The sequence below is a fragment of the Sceloporus occidentalis genome, unplaced genomic scaffold, assembly GCF_023333645.1.
Source record: "Sceloporus occidentalis isolate IW3139 unplaced genomic scaffold, rSceOcc1.0.p SCAF_3, whole genome shotgun sequence".
NCBI lineage: Eukaryota > Metazoa > Chordata > Lepidosauria > Squamata > Phrynosomatidae > Sceloporus > Sceloporus occidentalis.
Genome location: NW_028316983.1, coordinates 99,761,738 through 99,781,495, shown reverse-complemented (window position 1 = coordinate 99,781,495; position 19,758 = coordinate 99,761,738). Strand labels below are relative to the sequence as shown.

Here is a 19,758-nt window from a genome sequence, read left to right as displayed (position 1 = left end):
TAGTGTCCTGACACTTTTATTTTCTCTGATAGATCACTTGAAAATTTTTGGAGAGTTTGGCAGACCACTTAATAAACTCTTTTTAAAAATCAAAGCACATATAGGTAATTCATATATAACAGCCCTGTTATAAACACTGTAACCTATAGGCCAGGATAGTGAAAAGAGCCTCTTTTACTGCATAATTTTTAGAGGAAATTAGTACATTATATCCATATTAATGTTTTGATATACATTGGGCCCTTGGTATCTCCTGGCGTTTGGTTCCAGGCCCCCAGTGGATACCAAAATCCGTGGATGCTCAAGTCCCATTAAATACAATGACATAGTGAAGTGGTATCACTTATATAAAATGGGAAAATAAGGGTTTGCTTTTTGGAATTTTTAGATTATTAAATATTTTCAAGCCATGGATGCTTGAATATGTAGATAAAGACATCCATGGATATGGAGGGCTGACTGTACCTAAACCAAACACTGTTTGATAATCCAGCAGTGGTTAGAACACAGTCTAAACTGATTGATAGCGGCTCACTAGGGTTTCAGACGAGTCTCTTATCCAGCCAGTGGTAGCTGGTGGTTTCCATATTAGTAGTAGTCAGACTAAGCTCATGATCACACTACACTGTTGTAGTGCTATTATTCCACTATAATTGCTATGGTGGCCTCTTGTGGCATTCTGGGATTTTTAGTTTAGTGAGTCTCAAGAGCTATCTGGCTGAGAATTCTAAATGCCTCTCCCTAAACTGCAAACCCCAGGATTCCACAGGAAGCAGTCATAATAGTAAAGGTGGAATAATAGTGCTATAGCGATTTAGTGTGATATTCTGCTAAAACTCAGAGCAGGTTCACCTCCGCGCTCAAATGGAATCCACTAACAACTCCTGCAGCCCTACTTGGAGATAATCAGGGATTGAAAATATAACCTTTTATAGTCAAAACATTGACTATTTATCTTCTCTGTCAGTCAGCTAAACAGTATAGGTGTGGCAAAAATCTCAGGATTCCACCCACCTTGAATCTCATTGTGGGAGGAATACAGAATATGAATCCTTGAAATAAAATAAATAAATAAAACAGTAATAGTTGATCTCAAAATTCTAAATGAACAATGGAAAGAAAACTGTGGTTGGTAATTTTGATTACAGGGAGAGTTTCCAGGAACACATTGGAAAAGCAAAGGAAACATTTTATTATGATTTCCTTTAAGCTGTGGTGGTTTTCCTGGACAATTGGTTGGCAACTGGTTTGCCAGTTTAAAAATATTGCATTACTACCACTGAGAGTCAATTCTGTATTGCATCTTTATGTATATTGGTCTGAATTCAACATGGACAACTTTTGTGTGAGAACACTTGGCAGAATAGCCATTGCTTTGAGATCCCATCTGTCAGGGCCCTTAACAGATGTTTGGGCAGTGCTCCATTGGGCAGCATAAATAGATTTAGTCTCTCATAGTTTACATAAAAGGATCCTCTAGAGAAGATGGCAAATTGAGCATTCAGAAACCATTTAGTTTAGAAAGAGATCAAAAAGAAAACTGCCAGTATAGGTTGAGTCTCTCTTATCTGGAATTCCAAAATGTGAAATATTCCACAAACCAAAACTTGTTTCATGGGTGGCTGAGATAATGACACCTTTGCTTTCAGATGGTTCAAAATACACGAAGTTTGCTTCATGTACAAAATTATTTTAAACTATTTTATTAAATTATCTCCAGGTTATGTGTTTAAGGTATATATGAAATATAAATTTATTTTTTGTTTAGACTTGGTTCCCATCTTCAAAATATCTGATTATATACATATATGAAAATACAAGTATTCCAAAATCCAAAGAAATCTGAAATCCAGCATCTCTAGTCCCAGTCATTTCAGATAAGGGAGAGTCCACCTGTATCACAATATACAAACATGTGGTGTGACCACAATTGGAGTAGTGTGTAGAGTTCTGGTTGCATCTCAAAGAGGGTACTGAAGAGGTAGGATGGATGCGCAAAAGGGCAACCAAAATGATCAAGTAAGCCACAGCAATCACACCTATGATGAACGGCTGTGATGGTGGGTTGTTTTTTTTTTATTTGGAGGGAGTGAGGGTGTTCACAGAAATGGAAAAATTATCCAATTTATAAAGCCATAAGAGGAAAAGGATTTTTTTAAACTGTTTTCTTCTGGAAAAAATGGGAGTTGTTGGGGAAATGGAAAAATGCAGTATTAATCCACCCTTTAAAAACAGAAAGTCATTTTGTTATTTTAGGGTCCTAACATTTATTATATACCGGTATAACTTTATTTGGCCTGAAATTGTCATGTTTGATGTATTAAAAACTACAGTGTATTCAGAATATAATTAAAAATTGAATTTTTAAAACATATTTTTTATTACAAATAGAGTTACAGGATCGAGAAGTATAAGGGACACTTGAAGGATCCTCTTTGGTTTTGCCAGTTTGAGGGGAAGGAATCTCCCCCCAGTAAAAACAGAACAAAACATAAACATCAGTAAAAAAAAATTATTTTGCCTCCACTAGATCTCCATAGAGAGCCAACATAATGTAGTGCTTTGAGCATTGGACTGTGACTCTGGAGATCAGGGTTTGATTCCCCGATTTAGCCAGGGAAAACCACTGGCTGACCTTGTGCAAGTCATACACTCAGCCACAGGAAACCCCATGATAGGGTGGCCTTAAATCAGAAACAGCTTGAAGGCATACAACAGCAGTTGTCCATAGTGTCAAGCAGACATTATACACTTGTTTCCCTAAAATGAACTAAAAAGGATGATCAGGACTTACAGTGATCTCATACTGTACATAGGCTAGCATAAACCTCTCAGTCTTACATAATTTTAGAAATGATTTCGAGACAGAAAAATCCCCCCATTCCCTTTGCACAGCTGGCAGCCATCACCTTCCAGATCTCTCCATATGTTTGCTGGTAAATTTTATGTTCCTCCATCATCAAAGAGGATTTGGGTCAATGCTTCCTTAGTCTACAATTGTATCTTGTGTGCTCTCTTATCAATTAACATCTGGGCTTCTGCAAATGGAAATGTACTTTCTATAGTCACAATTATCTGTTGACACCACTTCCCAGAATTCTGTGCTCATTTTTTTACGCAATAACCTGATCTCCCAAAGATTAGTTGATTGATCACTTAACCTTCATTGCAAATATGGGTATATATGGATCTCCCAATGTTGCTGGAGTTCTACTGCCAAATCCTTCACTGGTTATGCTGGTTAGAGTTTATGGAAGTTAAGGCCCAACAACATCTAGAGAGCTTCATGTTCTCCATCTCCCCTCCACAATATGTATTGATATTTGATAATCTTGGAGGTATTTGTTAGAACTGCTGTGAATGTTAAATACCTACCCTCTGTCTCTTTAGATCAATTTTTTCCTACGACATGCAATATAGAAAAGAACTTTATTTCTCTGAACTACCTTGCCGGATACCTACAGCCAAAGGCAGCAGAGGGTTGCATTGTTTCCAGTTTGGGCCAAGATAGAGAAGTTCATATAATTGAATTGATCACTCCGGACTCGAACCCATACAGGTAAAACATCCAATCGTGTAATATTTGTCCAATCCAGGGATAGCTGCCTCCTGTTGATTATGACCCATTAATTCATCTTTAAATGTAGCAAGCCTCTGTTTATGAGAAGAATGTAAAATGTATGCTATACAAGCCAGTATTTATGTGCCCTGAGGCTGGATATGCTAGAAAATCTGTGAATATGTAAGGTGAAGTTCAAGAAAAATTAGAGGAGGAAAACAACACACACTAAAAGTGGAATTGAGATTTTTTTAAATAGAAATATGATTTTTTTATGTTATGTTGTTTTGAAATAAGGGATTCAGTACCTTAACCCATCTTCAACATCTTTAAGGGTTTAAACAAAGAAGAATTCTGTCTTGTGAGGGCAATTTGTTGCACATTTCCATATATGTTTTCAAAATGAACACATTTTTAAAACGTGTGCCCTTTCTTTCTTCCTTCCTTCCTTCCTTCCTTCCTTCCTTTCTTTCTTTCTTTCTAGAAGTGCATTTAAGTGGTGCTCCCCCTCCCAATGTTTATATTTTTCTATGCATTTGACAAACATATATTTGTTGGCACAAATTGCATCACAAGTATGGTTCTCTGATCACAGTTTGTGTCCAAAACTTAAGAACTGGGTAAGCTAATATAGACTTGCAAACCCAACTCATTTTCTTGCAATGGAGGGGAAAAAAGGAATCTTAAGAAGGGAGAGAGAAGAATAAGTAGGAAAAAACAGAGGAGAGAAATGCACTTGGTCAAAAGCTAAACAGTGAGGAATCTCACAGTGACATAAAACAGCCAGTGAAACTTTGCCAGTAGTCCTTTAATATGCCTGTATATCATTTGCAACTTGAAATAAAGCCACGGATGTGTAGTAAGTCTAATGTGCAAATATTCCAGCAAATGCAGTTTCCAAAGCTCAGCGGGTAATCCTTTCTTCTTCTTTGCTGCTATGGTGCGTTTGCCAGCTTCTAATAATGAGGCACAATAGAGTGACACTTGTTTCAAATTAATGAAATCAATTGTACATAGATGTACATTTAAAATCTGTGGTACAAAAATGGGAACAGATTGCTCATATATGGATAAAAAGGTACAGCAAGCTCCAAATGGATTTCTTTAACTAACACCAAGACATAGAATGAGCAACCAATAGTTTTTAAAATCAGAAAGGAAAGCTGTTGGGTAGTAATTATCAGCATTTTTTTAAAAGCATTTTGTTTCCATTGTTATGTAAAATTGTTTTAGCATGTGTGGCATAACAGTCTGTTTTGCACATATTGTGCTGTCTGGGAGAACCTCCAGCATTTTAATCAGCTGGCCAGACACTGGAAAAATGATGGATTGGACTAAGGTTGATAGCTGAAAAATTCTGGCATGCCGACTCAACTCTGCCTCTGTTTTCTACGTTCAGTGCTTTCCAGGTGGATATCATCATTGACATTAGACCATCTCGACCAGACACCACACTTGTCAGGGATCTTGTACTTATCCTCAAGTGCAGAAAGTCTGTCAATTGGGTTATCAAGTCACATGACGTGAAGGGGAAACTGGAAGCGATCGTAAGTAGACGCAGCACTGCTTCTTGTTTTGGAGGAGGCATGGGGCTGTTAACAGCTCCTGCTTTTTATGTGGATGAAGGAGCACATGATAACAAATGCCTGTCTGAACGTCTCCTCCCCTTTTGCTAACACTACTAGTGATTGGTTTCTTCATAGCTATTGAGCTGCTCAGTTAGTGGGTGGTGTACTGCTAAGTGAAGAATAAATCCTCCTCATCCTTAAGATTATTGTTCTTTATACATAGATAAAGATGTCCTTTTCTGATACATTTTGTTAACACCTCACTACAGAGGGAAAAAATTAACAAAAAATCCTTAGAAGAACTGGAAAGCAAAACTACTTTGTACCTCAGGCAAACAGAGTCATAGAGGCCAAAGAGATCAGCCATCCATCAAGCTCCTTCTCGATTCAGACATAAATAAATTCATAGATCAGTGTATTGCAAGCAGTTTGGTGGAATGTTGTAGTATGACATCTTGGGGAAGGGAAGGGGTTGGTAAGCCCATGTTTTAGCCAAAGGTATAACTAAGGCTGGGCCTTGGGGTTGAAACCCAGGATCTTGCAATTCAAGTAGCCCCTCAGTGACCACCTAGAGAGAGGAAGGAGGTGGATGGCAGCTGCAAAGAAGCCTGGTAGCATGCCATTGCTCAGTGGGGCTGATGCTACTCCCTACAGCATTTCTTCTTTCTTACTATGTTTAAAGGCATTTTATAGAGGAGGAAGGTAGCTCACTGGGTATGTAGGTGTAGAACGGGGTCAACAACACATGGCCAATTCTGCTTCCTGGCCAACTCTAAACTCCCCTGATTTCTACTGCTGCCACAGCCAAAAACATAATCTCGAGTGTGTTTGGCCTACAAGAAGTTGCTTCCTTCTGGATCTGAGCAAGACCATCTTGCTCAAATTACTAAGAGGAAGAAGGGCTTTTAAAAAAATAGCAAAGGTTAAATCCTAGCTAACTATCTTCATCTGACAGTAGATAAATATATGTAGAGCTTACTGACCAGCAAATAACTTTATCTGACCCAGTTGATAAATCAGTGACTAGTCTGAGTGAGTGGAGACTTTTTAAAGTATATGTAATGATGTTTGACATATTGCAAGAATATAAACAGGGGCTTCATGTGCTCACATTTGGACCCTTGAATCTTGCTGGGAATGTAAGAACAGAGAAGTAAACAGTCCTTCCAAATGGGCATATTCCAGATATGACAGCAATTTTCTGGGGGTTGAGGGACAAGATGATTGCTCAGGCTTTTTATCTAACATCTAGAGAGAGGGGTCGGGGGGGGGGGAGGGAGAGAAAACAGGAAATCTGGCAAATTTACCGATTGTAGCAATCTCAGCCTGAACTTGCCCACTTATTTAAAACATGTGTAAGAAATTGTATCCAGATTTGAATCCACAGAGGAGGAGATAATCTTTTGGGCAGAAGTAGAAAGGGCAGGCAAAGCTCAGCTCCAAGACGGGATTTGCTAGGAGGACTAACAATGGCTTTTTTGTTAATGGATCTCTTCTTTAGTGCCACCTGCAGCAGACCATTCAGATGGCTAGAGAGCTTGCAAGAGTACTTCTTGTGTTCAGTAGGAGAACCAAAGGAGCCTTTCAATCAAGGATCTTGAATTTTCTTAGCATAGTTCCTGAATTTGCAACCATAAATCTCAATTCTTCACAGCAATGTGGGAACTTTGCAGTTCACAAAGTGTCTTTGCCTTCCCCATTTACTTACTATGGTATGGGGTAGGCAAATGGCAGCATTCCAGATATTCTTGGAGTACCAGTTACTGGATCCCTAACCATTAGCTAGGCAGGCCAGAGAGTTGCAGGCCATCAACATTAAGAAGTCTTCCCTTTGTCTACACTTGTCCTAAAGGCATCAATGATGCCTCCTGAAAGCGATTGTCAGAGGCTGATCTTTGAGTGTCCCTCACTAAATGGATTGTGTTGAGTACTTGCAAGAGAATTAGCACCTTTTCCAAGGTGGCACCTTGTGTGTGACTGGCTCTCTTGAGAGAGACATGTGTAGTGGCTGTAATATACTTTGTTGGTGCCATGGGAAGACCAGCCAGGTTAAGAATTATTTTTTGTGTATTTCTGCACTTTTGTCATTTTTGTTCTCCCTTTGCTGATGGTTATGTTGCGTATTGCAGTGCTTTTATTCCTGCTGCTATTTTCTACTTTATGCTGCTTATACTTGGGAGATGTTATTGTGGTTTTACATCTCATGGTTTTTTTAATGCTTTTATAAACTGCCCTTAGAAATCTGGTAATTGGTTATCTCAAAGTATAATGAATGAATAAATAAATAAAATTAAAATAATTTGTTGCCATTTCATCCAATTTTTTCTGCTGTGTTGGTTTTTTCAAATATGATCATTAGGAAACCCATTGCTGAAAGGTAAGAATTGTACATGCAGATTGGGGATATATGTTTTTTGTTGTTTCTGTTTTATGCAGAAGCAAAAAATATGCTGCTGCTTTCTTTTTTAAAATTTGTATTTTTCAATCTCCATTAATTTCCAGTTCTGTACTCCTGTCCCTTTTTAATGCCCATTCTGGGGGATGTTAGTAAAGGAGTTAGGTTCTCATTGCCTGTCAGATCATTGATTCACTAATCTGGAATGAATGATTTAGTCCAGTAAACTTTTCTGCCCTTTTCAATATCCATGGAAAATTTCTTATCAAGAGCTTGAAAGAGAGTAGGGAGAAATCACATCATGTTTAGGAATGAGCATAATGTAAGTATGCTATAAGGACCAGGCAAAATAGTATTATTATCTCAGGAAGAGGATGACTTGAGGTTGAAACAACTTACAGAAACTCCACATGGCTTTTCTTGATGATATTCCATATAGATTACCCCCCCCCCCCTTTTGAATGGAGAGAGTCCCTTCTCTGTCTAGATATGGCAGTTGGTGAGATGTTCCATGGAATAAAAGAAATCCATTCAGCAACTTTGATTGAACAACTTTGAATTATGGCTAGCTGTGGGACAGTTGCCACATGGAACCAGTTTCAGTTAGGTTCCATACAATTTTTGCCAAGTTTGACCTAGTATTGTAAATTCCTTTGTCCTTGCAACAATTTGAGAAGAACCCAGGTCATCCTTCTGCATGACTGGGAGCTTTTGTTCCTTATCTAAAAATCCTTCCTTGGGTTGATACGCAAAAAAGAAAGATAACTTCTTTTATTTTAGTGCGACGCAGTGGATCTGATTATATTACTATAGCAAAGCTCCTCTTCTATATGTCTATCTAAGATAATCTGCAGAAGCCTTTCTCTGTGTTCCCTTGTCCAAATGGGGAGAGGCAAGTCGTTACTAAGAAATTCTCCAGTGCCTTTCCCAGAGAAGCTCATTTGGTGCCTATATTGTAATTTATTTGGTAACAGGTGAAGGCTTGTGAAATTTACCAATTGTTTCAGGTTAAAAGAAATGTTTATTAATGCTTTCTAGACCATTGACATTATCCCCCTCCCATTTCTGATTATGCTTACTTTACCTAGAAATCTTTAGACTTCTTTCCCCCCATAAACTACAATGATAATACAGTACCTTGTTAAAGGACAGCATTAAAATTCTCTCTATAAAATAAATAAATAATGCTTCAGGATGAAATATCAGCCACAGTAAATGTTTCAAATTTCTGTAGTGGGCATGATTTTGCCGCATGAATAACAATCGGGGCAAGAAACAAATATGAATGCTTAGCAAAAGTGAAGCAGTTACTATGGAACACATAATTGGTCTCAGAAATGAAAGTGGTATTAGAATAACATGAAAATGGTATAAATCTGCCTGAAAAACCAGAAATGCTTAAATGCAATTATTAGACCAAACCGGAGTAGACCCTATGTAGGTGATAACTTACCAAGTACCCATTGGTTCAATGTGTCCACTCTACTTGGGTCTAGTAGTTGGATTTAGACCAAGGGAAAAGTAGTAAAAAAGAGATGCTATTCTCTCATTTTAATTTTTACCAGACAGTGAAAAAATAATATAGAATTTAGCACGTATTGTTCTTGTACTTTTTTTAAAAAAACACACTTTATAAAGCTAGTAAAAGTGATATGCAGAATCCTAAAGCATCCTATCTCTTTTGTTCACAGGCAGCAAACAGTGTTGGCTTTGGAAAAGAATCTGAATGCTCTATGGTGATGACTAAAACTATATTGTCAGATCTTCCCTCCTCCCATGAGAGCTTGATTATGTGGGCTTATGACCATGGCTACCGTCCAGTTTCTTCCTATACAAAAGCACCTGTAGCTAATCGCTTTCACCTTCGGCTTGAGGACGCTGGTGAGGAAGATGCTTGGGTTGCATCAAGTGCAACAACATTCTCAAACACTTCTTGGTTCAGTTTCCAAGGGTCTTGAACTTACTAGACAGTGTGGAAATTCCTGTTGCAGAAATGTTTGATCTAGGAGACTGTTGTAACAATGAAATGGTTACTTTCTGTATTAGTTTTGAAAATGTTCAGTGGGATTCAGCTAAAAATGCTGAGAGAATCCAGGAATACAATTTTCAGCATCCACCTGCTGGCAGCTGCTATGTGCCCCAGATTATTAGAGCTAAAGAGAATTATGTTTGGAGATAAATAACAGTTGAAGACAGTTTAGTGGGAAAACACATCAGAAATGGGGGAGAAAATTAAATCCCACCCACCCTGACCATACATTAGCAGGCTTCCATGACCTTTTAGTGTTGTTGTTCAGAAATAAAAGTATAAGGTCATAATAATGTATAACAGCTAGTGTGACCCTAACTTTAAAGATATTGAAGGAAATTGCTTAATGTCTACAAATTTCTCTCTCTTTTTTTTTCCCCTAGAAGAAATGAATGATGAAGAAGACCACTTTCTTCCACCTGAACTGGAGGAACTACTACGTGGTGTTAACCCTCTGCCTGCTCCCATGCCATCCTTGGAATTTGACTTCCTTCGTGGCAATCATGATAGCACCTTGCTGTCAACTGAGACGATGGACTCAGTTATGGCCAATCATGGCTTTGAGCAATTTTTCCCCAAAGTCACTGAACCAGAAGAAGTCCAGGGTAGCGTTGATGTTGCCCTTTCAGTGAAATGTGATGACACCTCAATGACAGTAGCTGTAGCAAAAGACTCACTGGAGGTTGGTGCAATCTCTTAATTTCACATAAGAACAAACCAAGGTAGAATAATTGGAATGCACAATAAACTCAAGAAAATGAATAGGGGAAGGAGTGGAAAGTTATACATGTTTGTACACACTGAGAAAGTTGTTTTTACATATGGGAATATTTTAATCATTGCATCTTCCCACTTACAGTTATACCTCAGCTAACAATGTGGATATGTTGTTGAGCATCAGCTCTTTAACAAAACATTCTTCTTAACAGAAAATCATTCTTCCTTCCTTACCTAAAATATTTTGCATGAGGCAGGCGCTTCACTTTACTTGCTTCATGGGACAACCTGTCCATTATTCCTCTATTCTTATACAGAATTGTTTGCCTGAGGCAGGTGTTTCTCTGGCATGTCCATTGTTCTTCCATCCTTATCATTTGATTGCTGACCTATCTGTTACCTGGCAAGATTATTAACTTGCCTTACTCATGTTAGAACTGTGGCAGCAGTAGTGGTGATTTTTATATCTTGCCATTTTCTCATCCCTGGAACTCAAGGCAGCTTACAAAAAAAATAAAACAAGTCCAGGTACATATTAAAGTCTAGATCATTAAAATGCACAAAAATTAAAATATAATTACACTGTCAGTAGAATTATAATAAATTAAAATGAATATCCACTGAATTGTAACAAATAAGGGCAATGCAGCACATTATTGATCCATTTATCATGTGATAGTTTTTTATACTGAAGTTCACAAGTTAGCCAGTAAAAATGTTAAGTAAAAAAGCTTAAAGTACCCTGCTGTTTACTCTACCATCCCATTCTTTCGATTTGACTTCAATATAATTTTGTGTCATGTTCTCTCTCTGTCTAGGCTAGTGGTTACATTGGCACACAACTCTCCCTGCTGGATCCAAAATGCAGAGCAAAGGCAAACCAAACTCATTTTATCTTGGAGTCATCATTGCATGATTGTGGGACTCGACGGATAGCCTATCCCTTGGATAATGTTGTGTACCTGAACTCTGTGAGTCACTTGTGAGGAAAATGTGTTGCCTTGGAATCTGTATAGTACAATATAATCAGATGGTGGTTGTATCTGTTGTTATTAACTGCCATCAAGTCAACTTTGAATTATGGAGACCCTGTGAATGAGAGACTACCAAGTCACCCTATCAAGGTCTTACTGACTCAAAGCTGTGGCTTCCTTGATTGAGTCTATGTATTTGTAATATAGTCTTCCTCTTTTCCTACCTCCTTCCACATTACTAAGCATTATTGTCTTTTCTAGTAAGTCATATGTTCTTATGATATGTCCAAAGTACAACAGTCTTAGCTTAATCATCTTGGCTTCTTGGGAGAGTTGAAGCTTGATTTGCTCTACGACCCATTTAATTGTATTTTTAGCAGCCCACAGTATCTGCAGAACTCTTCTCCAGCACCTCATCTCAAATGAGTTCATTCTCTTCCTATCTGCTTTTTTGTATAGATTGTTGTATAGGTGTTTGTTTATTTTTGTGAAAATATTGGTAAGTGAATTGGTAAGTCCTTTTGTGTCACAAGTATTCCCTGAGATGTGGCAGCTTTCATTTTTTTACTTAGGGGCACAAAGTTTTTGGCAGAGGATGGAAAGCAACGGACTTGTGTCCTTCACAGCAAACCATATTACACCCTGTGCAATAAATGAACATATACTGAAAGAACAGTCCAGCTAGAACATCCACTTTCCACTAGGTGAAACATTTCCTGTTCTCATTAAATCCACTGCAGCATGCTTAGTTTGGAGTGGAAACAGCCAGTATTAAAAGTACCCAGCTGCCAACACTCTGTACTTCCTTGCACTCTTTTTAGTAACTTGCATGCATATCAAGAGTGGGCAAAACACAGACCCCTCATCTGTATTCTCAACCCTCCAGATCCCCCAGATTGCTCCTTTTCTGCAGAAAAAAAAATAGAGAGAATTATTTCTCCCATAAGCTTCCAAGAGTTGCAGTTCACCTTTTAAATTGGTTACAGCCCCCTTGCACTGTAAACATTTCAAAAACACCAACTTTTCAAAAGCAAAAGTGCAATTACAGCCCCTTGAGATTGTTTTTGATTTTTTAGCAGTATCCTCTGGTGGGGCAAATAAAAAGGCCCCCAGACCTAGGTTGCATCTTCACAGCAGAATCAATGCCGTTTGACACTGTTTTAAGTGCCATGGCTCAATGCTGTTGAATTCTGGGATATTTAGCTTTCTGTGTTGGAGAGCTCTGGTGCCACAGCAAACTACAAATCCCTGGATTCTACAGCATGGAGCCATGGCAGTTAAAGTGGTGTCAAAAGTGTGGCAGCAGCCATAGTCTTTTTAAACTTCTACATTATATTGTAGAGTACATTGTATGCAAGAAAGTTAAGGATACATGCCGAGACCACCGTTTGTGGCTCTTGGAACATCTACCTCTACTCTTACAATCAAGCTGTTTCTGTAAGAGATCTCCCATTTGCTTGCTACTGGAAATTCTAGGTTACCAGAGAGCTATGATTAAGTAAATAATAGCTCAAGTCACAGACCTATAGAAGGGTCTAAACCTGGGACATTCAGCTTGACCATTCTCAAATAAGTAAGTTACCATTGTAATGAAAACCATGTTGTATGTGCTTCTGTTCAGTGTAAACCTAGCATATGCTGGGTTTTTTATTTGTTTGTTTGTTATAAGTGCATTTTAAAGACTGTTTGGTCTTTAAATGTTTAGTGTCTGAAGTTTGAATCCAAGTGCAAGTTCTGATTTTTTTCAAGAAGATATGTAAGCAATCAGGCATTAATTTTTTGTGGGTTTTTCAGGCTATGTGGCCATGTTCTAGAAGAGTTTATTCCTGACGTTTCGCCAGCTTCTGTGGCTGGCATCTTCAGAGAAAAACCCACAAAAAACTATGGATGCCAACCATGAAAGCCTTCAACTTCAGATCAAGTGTTACTTCTATGATGCTTATCTTCAGCACTAGCTCAGCAATTTTCCCTATAATTTTGAGTTGATGTTGGCCAACACAGGTAAACAGACAGGAACATCTCCTGGCTTCTGTGACTTCAATACATAGTGGCAATTTTGGCCAATGCAGAACAGCTTGTTCTCCAATTCAATATAGCTAAGGCAACCTGATCAGACATAGCTTGAGCCAAATAAGCCGGGGGGGGGGGGGGGAGGATGTTGAAAAATTCCTATTGGCCAGACCTTTTGGCTGTCGATTTAGAGATGTACCCATCCAAAATCACTGATCAACAAGGAGTGGAAAAATACACATCTGGATCTCAGTTCAGCAACTGGCCCACTATTTTTAACTCTGGGTTAACCCCAGACTTTCCAATACTTTTTAAGCAGAGATTTGAGAGCACAGTTTCCCCCCTCTGAGTTGAAGCATAGGCCAGTTTCAACATCATCAAAGCTGATACAGAATTAGGCAAAAAGTGCTTCAAAATATTAGAACTATTCCTTTGGATAGCAACCATCCAGCATCTGAGCAAACAAAGATGAAATTGAATTAAGGTAAAGCTGAATAGTCAGGAAGTGCAGAGGGACTTAGTATGTGGAGAATGTTTGCATATAAAAAACAGACAGGAGATATCTAATGCAGCTCAGTGTGGGAGTTCTAGTTGGGGAATTAAAGAGCCATAGAGCTGAATGGCTATAACAGTGAGGAAGTGTAGAAAAGGAAAAAAATAAAGAAAAATGATTACAAATTTCATACCTTTTTAAAAAAATGAATAATAATACTAAAAGTGAAAACTCACAAAGTGAAATTTCTTGGTCCCTTGAATTTGGTACTGTTTACTAAGAGAAGGGATTATATAAGTTCAGTTTTGTGAGCGTCTACTCTTTAACAGTGCTGGATGTTGTATAGCTTTAACAGAAGCAGAGATAAGAGTTGCTGGTATATTCATCTACGTACAAATTCCCAGACTGCTTTTTCAGCTTCTGTGATAGTTTTATTGCCCAGCTCAACTCTAGGTTTGGAAACAAGCTGAAGGCTTTTCCTCACACTTGCTAAACTTGCTTTTTGAGAGCCGAGTGAAGCGTGGTGAATAGAGTGGTGAACCAACTGGGATGATGGGGCTTCAAATCCCTGCTCATTCTCAAAACTCACTGGTTACCATGAATGAGTTACTATGGGAGAGTTTGTATGTAACACTATATTGTGGTTTAGGACTACATGCATGAGCCAAAAAGAGCAAAAGTGTCAGGCTTACACATGCCCTCCTCCTTCTGGATGGCCTGGAGGAGGAATAAATCAGCACTCGCTTTCCATTTATCCAGTAGCAGATTTGTTGCTTGCAAATCAGGTACTTGGTTTAAAATAAATTTACAGTTAATTGCAAGATAAGAAAACTGCAAGGCCTGGTTTATTTATTTGTCTCATTTACAAATAATAATTATTTTGTTCATTTAATACATGTCTGTTTTCATGTGCCTTCAAGTAATTTCCAACATGGTGCTTTCTTGGCAGTATTTGTTCAGAGGAAGTTTGCCATTGCCTTCCCCTGAGGCTGAGAGCATGTGACTTGCCCAAGGTTACCCAGTGGCTTCCATGTCCAAGTGGAAAACTGAACCCTCTTCTCCAGAGTCATAGATCAACCTTCAAATAATAATAATAATAATAATAATAATAATAATAATAATAATAATTAATATCCCGTCTCTCTACAAAATGCAATTGAACCACTATTCATTGTTGTTATGTGCCTTCAAGTTGTTTCTGACAAACCTCTCATGGAGTTTTCTTGACAAGTTTCTTCAGAGGGGGTTTGCCATTGCCATCCTCTGAGGCTTAGAGATTGTGTCTTATCCAAGGTCATTCAGTGGGTTTCCGTGGCTGAGTTGGGATTTGAACCCTGTTCTCCAGTCTAGCCACTACACCACCTGGCTCTCTTTATTGCCTGTATGCCCTGTCTTTTCTCCTTCCTGGAACTCAAAGTGGCATGTTTTGTACCACACCTTCTGTCACCTTCTGCCAGCATAAGCAATGGTCTAGAAATACTGGAGTTATCATTTAAAGTATCTGCTAGAAGCTCACACAATGAAGACTGGATTAGCAAAATGTATGAATTCAGCTGTTACCTTAGCCTGACATATTTCACAGCATGGTTGTGAGAATAAATGGGATGCACTGCTTTGGAAGGGCAGGGTATAACTGGGCCATATACTCAGATAATTAGTAAAAGGATGCTCTGAAAATTCTAGAATTTCTTCTTCACATTTTTTCTTGGGGTTTTTGACTCAGAGACAAGTTATATGGTAGTGGGACCTAAAGAGCTTTTGCACAAAATACAGTAATACTTGTTTCTTCTTTTCTTAGATTGTTATTCAGCTATCATCACCAGTTGAATCCAGTGGCTGGGCTGTTGATTATGAAGACATGGAGTCAGGGGATAATGGTTTTCCCGGTGACACGGATGAATCAGACATCACATTTTCCAGTCGGTCTGAAATTGTTGTGGTATGTAACACGTTACCTGTAGTTTGGCTGCCTATAAAGGAAATGTACTGTACTTGTAACATTTAAAACAGTGACATAACTACTTAGTAGGACTGTGATTCTAAAAAGCATGAGGTAAGCTGTCTTCATGAGGGCACAGAAGTGGTAAAGTGTCTTCTTGATGCCTATTGAGTACATGTCTTCATTGTCCCTGGAACAAGAGTTCCATCCTTTGCCCTCTGTCTTCAAAATCATAGGCTTTGGATCCAATCTTTCATATGTATAAATCATGATGAGCAATACTACCACCCTATATCAAGTACATAGGTTTGTTTCCTTAGGTGTTCTGCCAAATAACAATAGTGTGCCACAAGCCCTGAAGCCAATTCTTAGTCCCAGTTATTGTAGATCCATAAAAGAAGTAGAACTTATTTAAATGCTGACTTGATTTAGCAGTTGATCAGTGAATCTGCTCAAGTTGGGACTAGCGATTTGATTCAGGCTCAAATTGCTTTTCCCCTCCCTTTCCTACCTCTGACTCTGCCCAGATCTACTCATTTCTTAAGCATTATTTGGACAACAACTATTTCTCTTTTGTTATGTGTATATGAAGGGTGAGGGAGTGGTTTTCTTGATATAAGGGAGATTCTTCATAAAAGAATCTCAAAGTTGTTGCTTTAGAAAGGTCAGAGACTGGGATGAGAGTAACCTGGGTTTCATACTGGGACAAAGGTGGGCTATAAATACAATAAAAAAATAAAATAAAAATAACTTGTCGTACCCCATGTGGGCAAATTAAACAAGCAAGATAGAAAGGTGTGGAGAATGTTTCTGAATCAAGCAGTTGGAGGGGCAGTTAGCATTTGAGCCGAGACTTGATTTTCTTTACCAAAATATTTGTAGACCACTGGTATTTGAAATAAAATATTTTATAGATTAGGTGATATTCTGCTGTATGTGTGAACTTTCAGCAACTTGTGATTGTAGATGGGGACAAAAGCCTATTCCTGCCCCAGTGAGATTATTCTTTTTTCCCTCCTTTTCTGATTTACATTAATTTGTCTTGTCCTAGTTCAACTGCACATTCCATCAGCCGAAAGCTCCTAAGTCTCCCATGCACTGGCCACCTGAAACACACATCGGCAATGTGACCTTTCACATGGAACTCTACAAGACAGACCTCTTCCATACTCCAACGCAAGGCTTCTTCTCTGTTGCAGAAAATGACCAGATTTTTGTTGAGGTAATGAACTCTGACAGATATAGAAATCAATTTAATGTTCTCCAGGAACGTGGAAGCTCAGCTAAGTCTGTTCTTGTCTGCCTTAAGCTGGCATTGCTCTCTTGCCTCAGGCATACAGATGTGTTCTCTTGTGGTTTCTGAAAAGGGAAATTGTAGAGATCGTGAGGAAGAAAATGCTTTTGTGGTAGAAACCAAAGAATCCTCTCAATGTGGGCAAATCCAGTGCAAATAAGAGTTTCACCCTTATCATATTCTCTATGAAATAACAGTCACTGAAGTGTGTTGGCTGTTGGGGAAAACAATCAAACATTAGTTGAAAGAGCTGTCCACAAAGAGTTCATTTTATTTAACAATGGGATTTAATTCTGAAATTAATAGCCCTTTGTTCATATTTCCCTATTTGTTTCTAGATCTTAGACAAGGCTGACTTGAGATGAGTCTTACATGTATGTTACACATTTTAGCATATACACTCCTACTTTTCTGTAACATAATCAGTTATAAAGAGGCTTACAAATACAAATATAAGTCTGTTAAGGAAAATGCAACATGGGATATACAGTCAAAGAAATAAAACATGTATGTGAGAGTCAGGGTGACTCAGCAGAAGCAATTAGAAGCCACACAGGTGTAGAAGGTAATGGAATTAGCAAGTCCTAAATGCCAAGGACAGAAATGCAAAGTGGATAATTGAAAACACCTGAGAATTGTTAAGTGGTCAAGGCTGAGATGATGAAATCATTAATTGTGGGTTGAACCAAGAGAACCAATGAGAGTGGATGTACACGCCCACTGGGTGGAAACAGACAACAGTGGGTGGTATTTTGCAATGACTATAATAATGGCTATGAATCCCAATTTATTTTGTGGGTAGTAGTAGTGGGTAGTAGTGGATAGTAGTGAGGAGTTGTGTTTGATAGTTTTGGAGCTGTATATAGTAGAATAAAGTAGATCTTTTATATAAGACTACTGCGTTGTCTGGTGTCTTGGGTGAAGATACAAGAGCCAGCTGGATCCTGAAGAAGTGGGAAGACTTCTGTGGAAGCAAGAGTGAGAAGGCTTGGAGAGTTTGTCAGGGTCTTCAGCCTATTCTCTGTAACTCTGCTGCTTTAGAGCAAAGCTTTAACCACTGGCCAAAACTGGTCAGCGCCGGTGCGTAACAAGGTGGTGAGTTCGAGCCAGAGGTGAAGAGCTACAACTCCCATCATCCCTGACAATTGTAGAGATCGTGAGGAAGAAAATGCTTTTGTGGTAGAAACCAAAGAATCCTCTCAATGTGGGCAAATCCAGTGCAAATAAGAGTTTCACCCTTATCAAATTCTCTATGAAATAACAGTCACTGAAGTGTGTTGTCTGTTGGGGAAAACAATCAAACATTAGTTGAAAGAGCTGTCCACAAAGAGTTCATTTTATTTAACAATGGGATTTAATTCTGAAATTAATAGCCCTTTGTTCATATTTCCCTATTTGTTTCTAGATCTTAGACAAGGCTGACTTGAGATGAGTCTTACATGTATGTTACATATTTTAGCATATACACTCCTACTTTTCTGTAACATAATCAGTTATAAAGAGGCTTACAAATACAAATATAAGTCACCCCTAAGTTGAAATCATCCGTAAGCAATAAAATAAATCACAATAATAAACGTCCTTGGGACACACACCTGTCTTTTTTCCTCCTCCATCCTCTTCTTTTTAAAGATGCTACTCTTCACAGCAGGGGTGCAGTGGCTTAGTGGTTAAGACACCAATTCTGATGATCAGAAATCAGAAGGTTGACAGTTCGAGGCCTGGGTGCTGCATGATGGGGTGACCTCCTATCACTAGTCCCAGCTTCTGCCAACTTAGCAGTTTGAAAGCATGCAAATGCAAGTAGATAAATAGGTACCACTTTGCTGGGGAGGTAACAGCGTTTGGTGCAGTCATGCTGGCCACATGACTACCAGAGCAGTTCTTGGACAACGCTGGCTCTTCAGCTTAGTAACGGAGATGAACACCACCCCCTACAGTTGGTTATGAGTAGACATTCATGTCAAGGGACTACCCTTACCTTTACCTACTCTTCACAGCACCTTGTACTTTTATAGTACTTGCTTATCTTATTTGCTTGGCAATCATCTTTAGCAATTACAGTGTGGGCAGCCTGGCTGCTGCCACACTTCAGAATTAATGCAGTTTGACATCATTTTAACTATCATAGACCAGTGCTGTGGGGTCCTGGAATTTGTAGTTTGTTGCAGTACCAGAGCTCTCTGACAGAGAAGGCTAAACAACTCACAAAACAACAAATCTCAGAATTCCATAGAAATGAGCCATGGCAGTTAAAACGGTGTCTGCATTAATTCTGCAGTGTAGATGCAGCCCCTGAAGCTAGAGAGTAATACTAAATCAGGGATGAGCAGTTTAAGAATTAGTAATATATTTAGATTATAACTTCTGTTGTTTGGTTTTTGTTTCACTGAAAAGTACTATGTAAATAATAAGTTGTAAAATAAAATAAAATTGGCCACCACAGTTGGTTTTTGTAGAGCTCATGGGTCATCCCAAAGTAGTTCAGTGTCCTCTTTGACCAGCTGGTGAGCTTTAAACTAAAGGCATTTTGCTGGAAATTGAGGAAGGAAGCAGCAGTGGAGAATTGTCTACTCTTTAATAGATACTTGCATGCAGTGTAGGAGCAATAACAAGTATGGTTCCTTTGAACTATGCATGATCTTTAGCCCTGATTAAGATATAGGTTGTATTTACACTGCAGAAATAATTTAGTTTGACATCGCTTTAGCTACCATGACTCTATGCTATGGAATCCTGGGATATGTAGTTTGTTGAGGTACCAGAGCTCTCTGAGACAG

The 19,758-nt window shown here is 38.6% G+C and overlaps 1 protein-coding gene across 3 annotated transcripts in view; it reads left to right on the top strand.

The window, feature by feature from the left end:
* Positions 1–19,758, top strand: part of LOC149316472 (transforming growth factor beta receptor type 3-like) — a 182,764-nt gene that overhangs the window by 131,632 nt on the left and 31,374 nt on the right. For 2 of the 3 annotated variants that reach the window (XM_089515597.1, XM_089515595.1), the window contains exons 6-12: positions 3,391–3,559; positions 4,959–5,106; positions 9,214–9,403; positions 9,935–10,233; positions 11,087–11,239; positions 15,544–15,684; positions 16,736–16,906. In XM_089515597.1, the coding sequence (XP_089371723.1) occupies positions 3,391–3,559; positions 4,959–5,106; positions 9,214–9,403; positions 9,935–10,233; positions 11,087–11,239; positions 15,544–15,684; positions 16,736–16,906 (1,271 nt within the window). The remainder of the gene's footprint in view (positions 1–3,390; positions 3,560–4,958; positions 5,107–9,213; positions 9,404–9,934; positions 10,234–11,086; positions 11,240–15,543; positions 15,685–16,735; positions 16,907–19,758) is intronic. The other variant, XM_089515596.1, reaches the window with a different exon arrangement.